Source organism: Neopsephotus bourkii, unplaced genomic scaffold (assembly GCF_033783945.1).
Source record: "Neopsephotus bourkii isolate Nb327-2 ecotype Australia unplaced genomic scaffold, CSIRO-AGI_Nbou_v1 NB_1027, whole genome shotgun sequence".
NCBI classification, from domain to species: Eukaryota; Metazoa; Chordata; class Aves; order Psittaciformes; family Psittacidae; genus Neopsephotus; species Neopsephotus bourkii.
Window position 1 is genome coordinate 1,954,740 of NW_026901516.1, and position 9,938 is coordinate 1,964,677.

A 9,938-nucleotide genomic window follows, 5' to 3' on the forward strand; every position below is an offset into this window, starting at 1 on the left:
GCAGTGCAAAAAAACATTTGCCTCCTCTCCACTGTAGGGGTTTTTTTGATTATGAGTCATGGTCCTCAAGGAATTGTGAAAGAGTCTCAGTAGAATTTTACAAAGTGCTAGAAGAAGCTTAACGCTTAAGCTAGTGAAAATCTACAAGCTAGCTGGACCTGAGGGGGGCTGTACAAGGGTCAGATAATCTAGAAGAAAGACTGTATTTTCACCAGATCTGGAATAAAGGGCTATTTGGAAGCGAAGAAAAAGCAGCTACTCCAGTTACTGCAGCAGACACTTGCACAGAGTGAGACTGAAAGAAAACCTTCAAAGACAGTATTGTAAAATATGCTTATATATTACAAAGAAGCAAAAGTATTTATCCTGCCATTCTCTTACTGCAGTGCTGAACATATCTCAGCAAAGACAAAGATTTACCCTTCCTTCTCCTTTGCCTCTTTGAGATCCAAACACCATACACAGCTTTTGTGGATTCTCTTCTCAATTTCATTAGGCCTGGAAAGGCTTTGCTGATTACAAACAGGAAGATGCTGTGTTAGCTCCTCCTCCAGTGGTTCATTTACTTCTTATACTGCTAGTCTTTTCTATCTCCCCATGTTAGTGGGGTTATCTTTGTATTCTTGCTTAGGAATAAGGAAAGGATACTCTTTTATGAGGGAGGAGAGCTAAGCTGTAAGGTAAGTTCCTGTTATGCCTAGGAAGAATTGTTGGTGTTAATTTACCTTTGCGTGGGTTCCCTTTTGCTCCACAGGGTGTGCGACAAACCTGACTTTTATAGCTCTTAGAACCTGTGTTCTACTGTTTTCTAAGACCAATAGCTTTCTGACTTTTCCTCTGTTCATTAACTTTTACTCTTAGCTTTTAGGTGGATCCTAATAAAATGGTTCACGGGGGCAAACTAAGAGCTTTCCATTCCCCTGGGGAAGAGGATACTGGAGAAGCCAGCCAAAACCAGCAGTGTGGTAGACCACAGCTAGCTAGATCCCAGAGAAGAAGGTGTAAACAGGCAACCTCAGAGTTGCAAAGAGGAGGCCAAACCAGTGTCATGCAAGGTGATCAACAAGAATGGGGCAGTAGTATTGGGTGAGGAGGAAAGTGGGTTTGACTTCATTTTGGTTGCAGATGGGGGCTACTGAAACTGAACTCCTTATGTATTTTGTTCACATGCATATATGCAACATCCTTGAAATAAGGGCTCAAAAGTAAAAGAGCTGCAGGTGACACTTCTATGGCTGCTCTGTAACCTTGTTTTCAGAGCTGCTGTTCTCTGACTCCTATAGAATGTTGTCTTCTATCTTTGCATTTCTTGTTGTGGATCTTTCTCCAAGGCCTAAAGATTCCTATTTGTGACGCAAACAGAAAAATATGATCTTAGACTACTTGCTCTAGAATTTGCTCCTTCTTTTTTTGTAAAGTATGTCTGGCTTCAAAACTCGAGTCAAGGCACTCTTTACATAACATCACTGCTTGGAGTCAATGCTGGTTCCCTGCACTCTTAGTGGAGTTACTTTCCAACCTCTCACTGTGCAGATCAGATCTACAGCTCACTAAGACCAAATGGTGTGCAGGATGTATTGGGTTTGCACCTATCCCCTGTGAAGTGGAGTTACAGAAGCAGCAGCACAGTAGTTTCCTAGTGATCTGATATTTCTTGTCCTGAAGAGATTAAAGACTTCTCTGTAGCAGAACTGCAAGTCAAAGTTGTTTCAAATGCCTTTGTTATAACTGGTAGGCAGTTAGATTCTAGAGCTTACAGCCAGTTTACATATGCAAGAAGTCCTCCTGAAGTGCAGATGTATCATATAGGCATGGAGCGCTCACAAGGTAATAATCATTCTGGCTGACTTATGAAGGACACCAGCTACCTTTCTATGCCTGGAGCAGGCTTCACTGTGCAACACAAACGCCTTTCAAATGGCACAGCTGGGAATTTTGTAAGGGGTAGGTAAAGACTGTCTAGGAATATTTCAAGGTCAGAAATAGGGAAAGGGAGTATCTCTGGGAGAAAGGACATAAATAAATAGAAAACAAGAATTGCTCTATTGGGCAGAGGGGTTGGAAAGCATCAGGAGTAAATCAAATAATTTGAGCTATTGAATTGAAAGCAAAATCATAGAATGGTTAGGGTTGGAAAGGAACTTAGGATCATCTAGTTCCAACCCTGCCATGGGCAGGGACACCTTCCACCAGGTGTCCCTTCTACCTCCACTAGCAACTTCCATATGGTTGCTCAAGGCCCTGTCCAACCTGTACTTAGTCCCCTGCCACATATGGAACTTCCACAGCTTCCTTGGGCAGCCTGTGCCAGTGCCTCAACCACTCTTGCAGTGAAGAAGTTCTTCCCTGTATCTAGCCTATATCTGCCCTGTTTAAGTTTGAACCCATTACCACTTGTCCTATTGTTACAGTCCCTGATGAAGACTCCTTTAGTATGCTTGAGAGAGTGGTTTTACCTTCTTCCAAGCTTTTTGTTGGTTTGTTTTGTTTTGGACTTTTTTATTTTATTTTATTTATTTATTATGGCTCTAGTCTTCTGGTTTAAGACTTAGTTGAAGTTAGCAAGCAAAATGGATTGCAGGACTGTTGTGATGGTTTGGATAGAACTGGGGAACATTGAAATCCTAAGAGCATTATGATCATGGTCTGTGCTCTTAGTTCTAGGTCTAGATTATCAGAGATTTCTCTGCCCTTACTAGAAAGACGGGAAAGGTTGGTTTCATGAAGGTCGAAACCACTGGAATGGAGTGCAATATACCATTTAGTTTCTTGAGATTTGACTCTCTGGACAAATGACATTAGTCTTGTGATAACCAATTTACTTACTCAAAGGTAATGGGGGTGGGGAGATAGTATGAGGGACCTATACAGTATTTAACGATGAAGTGTTATAGAAAACAGTGAGACAAAAGTTTTTTTCTTGGTTTTGGGTCTTTAATTGGTTTGTTCTGCTTGGTTTATTTTTGTTGTTTTCATCTGCAGTTTACAGATTTAGGAGTCGTGCTCCATTTACCAGTGTGCACTGCAATGGTAAAGTCTCTTTGAGGCTCCCTAGGACTCCTGAACTCACAGAGGTTGAAGAGATTATGGGAATGCTGGCTAGGTCTGCCAGCTACTGGCAGCAGCAAGAACTTGCTCGATGTTGGATCAAAGACTGTACTGAGCTGACTTGCTCAGCAGCAGGTCATCCTTCTAGAAAACATCTGTTGTACCACCACCTTCCAGTTGTGGAAGCTGGCTTGATCTACTGGATGAGAAAGGAATTAATCTCAATGGATGAAGTCAATGATGGCACCATCAGGGACACTGGGACATCCAGCTCCCAGGGAAATGTTACAAATAATGATGTTCCCAGGAGTTTTGCAGAGGAGTATTCATTGGTTCCCTTAAACACACTACAGAAATATTCTGCTCAGAGTTTTGATCGGCAAGTAGAAAACTATTTTGCACAACTCTGAGCTTCAGGATAGATGTTAGGAATTTAGGAGGCAAATCTGTTGAAGGTGTAAAAGCCAGTCTTCATGTGCACAATTTATAGCAATGCAGGCTTAAGCATACAGTAAAGCCACAAAGGTTTGTACAGGGTAAGGCCCAGTATTTGCCCTTAGATTGACAGACAGCTAGAAAGATAAAACTGAAATGCAAGTAGCTCCTTCATATGTGTTGCTGTCTTCCTTGGGAATTTAAAAACCTGTAATAATCATAAGGCATTAAAAATGGAAAGATATCTTAGTCTAAGCTAATGTAATGACTATCCCTTTTGCAATTGTAAGGGATATACCAAGAAATATGGTTGTGTTTTGTCTCTTTCTCAGCAGTGCAGTCTCTTCTTTTTGAAGGATATTTGAAATTCAAAGACCTCATATGCCAGTATTTCCTCTCACTAAGTGCTTTAATTTACTCTATAGAGGCCTAGAGGGTTTAGTACTTTTTGTGTTGTTTTTTTTCCCTTGATCTACATCTAAAAATTCTACTCCACTGCATATATTTGATTATTCACATATAAACAGCTATGTATGATAATGTGACACAGCTAGAGCATATCCTGCTTCAAAAAAAGCCCAAAACGGGATACCTACACCCTCTAGCTGTGGATAACTTGTAATATGAATTAATAAATGATTTTTTCTTTGTTCTGAGTACCTTGCAAATTTTTCTAGTCACTTTCTGTTTTTTTCAGCTTAGAAATACGCTGAGAGAATTCAACTTAAAAATTATTACTTTATTTAGCCAATGCGTAGGCTTCAGATATACAGCTTAGTCATATCAGTAAAACTAGAGTGCATGGTTCCTGGAAAACAAGTATACTTCAGGAACCTGACTGATCTTATTTGGAAATGCACCCGTTGATAAGGTTTGGCTGTGTCTCAAAGGTGACTCGATTTGCAATGGACAGGCTTGAAATATTTGATATCATTAAAACATATTCTTTTGAAGCAAGATTTCAGCAGTGGATTTTCTTTCTGTACCTTAGTAAGCAGAGAACCATTTAAGTCACCTCTATTGTTGCTCCTTTGGTTTGTGTAGCTTCAGCTATAACCCTTTTCAGTGTTGTCACATATTTGTAGTGTATTGCTTTTTGCATCATTAATCTTCTGCAAGCAAAAAGTGAGTCCTCTGTTTTAGATAATAGGAGCAGAATGAAAGGGATGGTGGCTGTCTCTGTTCTCTCCATCATACATGTGAACTGTGCTGTTGCATGTATATGGAAAAAGACCTTTCAATGAAGATACTGCAAATGCTTGCACCCTAGTCCAACATACCAAGAAATTATATGCTTAACCTGTGAAGAAGTCTTGATGACTTGCTTAACCTGCCTAAGAGCTTAAAACTAATTGTATGCTTAATTATAGTTTTTATAAGTTGTGTGCTTAATTTTTTGCTGAGTCAGCCTTCTCCTTGCACAACAGAGTCCCTATGTATGAGGTTAACTTTACATGCTGTGTGATGTTACACTGGAGTGGATCAAGCAGCTTCTGCTTTAATTTAAGCAAATATCCAAGTTGAGAATGGGCTGATGCTTTAGACAGGTCTTAAGAAGTCTGCAAATTAAAGGTTTTTGTTTGCTTGTTTTCCAAACATTTATCAAAATACTTGGAGACAAATGTTAATTCTATTTGCTCATGGGACTAGTGAATACCTCTTCCCTGCACCCCAAACCACAAATTAAGTCTCATTCCTTTGAGTGATGGTTGCCTGGCTTTCCAGAGCATTCACATGAAACTGGGACTACCTTGTGTAGCAGCACTTGCTTATTCCTTCCTACTATGTGTGGTGTTGCATAATTAGTGATTTCCAGCAATGCTTGGAGCTTCTGCACTCAAGTGCCTTAAGGTTTATGAGTCTAGACCCTCCCACCCCCCAAAAAAGGAAGCTTTTTCTCAGCTGACACTAATACTGTCTTCTCTTTGCTCTGTATTACACCAGAACAGTACTATAAGCGTACATTGCTCAACTTGCCTGACAAGCTTGCTATGTGAAGGTGCTACAGGGCATGATGCAGAACTAAAATTGTTATCTAATAGTTATAGTTGGAATACTGTGACACGTCTATAAACACCTCTAAAATTATGCCCTTGATTATATGCATTTTGGAAAGCGATGTTTGTGAAAGTCAGGCTGGCAATGCTTCATGCAGTCTTGAAACATCTTTTTCTTTCTAAAACACCCCCCTAGAAATGTCACAAATAGGTAGCAAGATACCAAGTGTTGTAGAGATGTCATCTTTTTGACAGCATAGATTCAGTATTGTGTGTTTTCAGCTAGACAATTATATAGTTTTTCCTTGTGAACCTGAGATCCTGTGAGCATTTTTGTGCATGCTTGTCTCTTTCACAAATGATCCCACAACTGGGATTTTTATCACATGTTGAGTTAAACACAGGTATAAAGGTCTGAAAGATCAAGACCTGTGAGACAAAAATCTTCTCAGAGTAACTTCCTAGGAAAGAAAAGCCTGCAAGGCATTAACTTGAAATATCTTATTAGAAAAACAGATCAAGCAAAGCTGAGGAACAATTAGGGAAAACAAATTAGCCATCTCTAGAAAAAAGTGGTTCAGATCAGATATATTTTTTTTCTTTGAGAATTTGATTCCTGTGCTCCTTTCCAGTTCAATGCACAGTTATGTGCCTTTTTACATACATGAGCAAAGTCAAGGACTCCAGCCCTGAAGTCCAGGGCTGGAATAGCAGCTCCCATGAGTCTAGGGTTTCTCACATTGCTGAGCTCTAAACTATCAGTTTCTTCCAGTATGAGGCTTGCATTCTTCTGAACTCATCATTTGTTCACAACAATAAAATTACAAGTTTGCTTTACCTATTGATTATGACAAGAAACAAAATAGCACAAAGCAGCCTAGACCTTGCTATATGAATGCATTGGGGTCCTATGTATATGCTCTGGTTACTGGTACATGGTAGCTTTTACATCACTGCATCTTTACTACTGCAGAAGGCCTTTCTTGGTCCAGCCAAGAGGTTTTAAGTATTTGGACACCAGAGAGGGCTGTTGACTCTCTGCAAGGATTTTATTATTTTATTTTATTTCCTCCATTTGGGTTTAGAGGGCTTCCTTCTCTTGGTCTGACTGAGGGTCCTTGAGAGCAGCTGTTGCCGTGGTGCTCTTTTACCCCTTGCTTACATTTGCAGGCGTATCTATATATTTTGTTCAAGAGCTGGCAGGAATAAGAAGGTTTGAGAGAGGAGAGCAAAGTCAGTGAGACCAGACTAAGACCTCCTGAGTGCAGAAGCTGTCTTTGTTCTGCATTTCCACCATAATTAATGTGGTGATGCCCTGATCCATGACTAGGGGTCTAATATAGATGATCATTAGTTATTTCATTACAGCAGCCTCCTTTCCCTTCCCTGTGTCCGGCTGCCATGTGGAAAGACACTTCATAATATTAAAAACTAGTGCTGGTTTTTTTTGGGCTCAGCTCTAAGGTCAGTAGACAGTTTGGTCTGAGAAAAGATTCAAGGCAAACTTTGGTAAAGGATCAAGAGTTGTGTTTTGTGGGGTTTTTTTATTTAAACCAGTCTGTCCATACCTACTGAGAAAGATCCAAAGAACCTGTGTCAAAGTGTTAGCTGAAGTGCTACAAATAGCATTTTATTCTTTTCTCCCCACCTCCTCTCCCAAATAACTCTATTGTTCTTACAAATCCACAGCATTCCAGCTGTGACTTGACAAGAGCCCTGACAGTCACAAAAGCCGAATCACAGGAGCAGTGTTCTTGTTCCCTGAATTATTCTACACAGCTAAATTTAATACCTTCCCCCAGCTTCCCCACCTTTCACTCTGGCAGATATTTAAACTGCAAATTAGAGATGTACTGAATTAGCCTTCAAACCTCGCAAATGCTGTCAAAAAGCTGACTCCGTAATGATGTGACTTTGATATCAAACAGATTATTGCTTATGTACAGCGGCACTTACAAACATGTGCGGACTTGTAACTCCTGGCCTCTGTACTGTGAGGCAGCCAGCAGGTCATTAATGTACAGTACAAACAGGACAGAGCCCTGCAGACCTTGCAACTGGCGCACCCGGAGAGGAAGAGTCAGAGTTTCCAACAACCACTTTCAGTTGGCAGAATTGTGATTGGAACCATGTGACAGTTCGAGGCGATGTGCCACAGGCAGCCAATTTATTACATATGGCAATATGATTAATGGTATCAAATGTTTTTATAAAAAAAAAAGTCCAAGAATATCACAGCAGCCAATTGCACGGGGTCCAAGGCAGTACGAATCTGTTCCATGAATTTAGAGGCAGGCAGATGAGATTAAATGAGAGGGCCAGAGCCATGATAATGATTACTAAGTAAGTTGTTTCAAAAAAGAGAAGTGTTTAGAATGTGTTCATGAGTAACAGTCTCTTTTCTCTCTTATGGCCATAATGGATACAGTCTGGAAGAAGTCTCTGAAACTAAACTGCCTTCTGCTCTTAGCCTCTCTTTCTGTAATCCAAAGACTCATAATGGTATCCAACGAAACTTACCAGATAAACAGCAGCAAGTTAAGAAGCAGAATGTTTGCTTATGATAGTGACTTTTTTTCTAATCAGATGTTATGGTTTAGCAAACAGTGGTTGGTTGTAGTGCCTGCCAAAACAGAAGAGAATAGTGCTAAAAGTACTACTATTGAGGAAGAAATTTCAGGAAACGCAAGTAGCAACAGGAGGTCTGCACATCACACGTCTCTTACTGTCCGTCCTGTTGAGTCAGGAAGGTCTGGCATAGTAATGGCCTGTGTTGGGTTCCCAGACAGTAGCTGGGCATAGTTTAGGACTTGGCACGGTAGAGGCAGTTCTTCAGTGTTAGTTTGCAGAAGTCCACGTTGCTCTGGAGGGTGAGGATAGACACCGGGTGGCTCGTGCTCCATGGTGTGCCTCCATGCCACAGAGCAGTAGTTTTGGTTCCCAGTGGTGACATAGCTGAAGACTAATAGCAATACATTATACAAAGACAGTAGTTTCATTTTTTTAATATCTCATGGTTTGTGCAAAGCATAAATACCAATATTGCACTTACATGAAATAGAACACAGAAGCATGAATTACGCCCACTGAAAAATGCTCATCTAAAAAGTCTCACTCGTGCTTCTCTGGCCAGCTCTTTACACACCTGGGGCTTTGTGTTAGTCGGGCTATCTCCTTCTAATCCTCTTTTATGTGATGAATGCAGCTGGGCGTCCTATGCATAACTGATACCTTACCCGGGTTATAGAGCAAGTGAGGCATGGAGCTGCAGCTACAGACTGAGAGTTGCTGCCCCCTCAGCAACAGCTCATATCTGCTAGAGCAGTGCTGGAAGACACCTACAGGCACATATTTTGTGATTTCACGTAGCTGGGGCTGTGCTAGCCCTGTAGTCATTCAACCTGCATACAGATTGCCTGACCATCCCTCGCAGTGTTAGTCAGTGCTCAATTCGCTTTCACATGGTTGCATAACTATGCATGTTGAGACTTGTGTGTTGGGATGCTGAGTGGTTGATGGGATTGCTATTAAAGACTGCACATGTGTTCAGACTCGGTGTCTCATGGAAGAGAAACCCTATGCCCCAATGCCTTTTGCTTAATAACTACAGCAATTGCAAACTGCTGCTTTCCCCAGGGTAGCTTTGAAGGTACAGAGGTGCTAGTCCTGCGTGAGTGTAACTGCAATTATTTGGCATCCAAGTTTGATTTCTTTTGTCTACTCCTTTTCCTCTTTTCTCGCTCTGCTGCTATCATTGATGGTATCACAACCCTTTTGTTAATACCCAAGACTCCTTTGCCAGAGTGCTGTAATACACTGCATGAACAGTAAGGTATTTATACCTTTCCTGCCTCAATATAGAGCATACAGCAGGAGGTCTGATATGGCCTACTGCTTCATTTCGTATGGCTTGTGGCCACATGGTCTCTCTTTTATGTGTGTGTGTCTGTGTGTTTATTATTGTTGGATAATGCTAAAGCTTGTAGTGGCCTGCCAAGGGGATTTTGAAAGGCTTATTCAGTCTTCAGTCAAGGAAAAGATTTCCTATACTTAGTCTGTGCTGAAGGAATAGTTGTCTTTCCTAACTTTGGGCATCTGATGTAGATGATGTGACTTGCCCTTCAGAGATGCCCATCTCTCTATACTGACTGTGAAGGGAGCTGACAGCCCTGACTGCAGTAGCTCAGAGCAGCACTCACCCTAAATCTCAGAAGTGGGGGATGTGAATTCCCCCTACCCACAGATGCACCCATCTGCACCTCGTGTCCCCCTGAGCTGCCGCTGGCAGCTTGGCTGTACGTGCGTTAGCATTTTAACAAGATGAGGAAACCTTTGAACAAATTGCCAGAAAACTTTTAGCAGGGCCAGTGCACGCGAGCGCTGCCTGCACCAAGTGACCCTCTTACCGTCAGAGAGGGAGAGACAAAGTGCTGCACAAAGAACAACCAAATGAAAGAG

The 9,938-nt window shown here is 41.3% G+C and overlaps 1 protein-coding gene across 1 annotated transcript; it reads left to right on the forward strand.

Annotated features, from left to right (window-relative positions):
• The first annotated feature begins 565 nt into the window (after positions 1–565).
• Positions 566–3,952, forward strand: LOC133216117 (uncharacterized). Its single transcript, XM_061360558.1, has 3 exons — positions 566–680; positions 862–1,055; positions 2,983–3,952. The coding sequence occupies exons 2-3, from the start codon at positions 884–886 to the stop codon at positions 3,456–3,458; spliced, it is 648 nt and encodes a 215-aa protein (XP_061216542.1). The 5' UTR covers positions 566–680; positions 862–883; the 3' UTR covers positions 3,459–3,952.
• Positions 3,953–9,938: the final 5,986 nt, after the last annotated feature.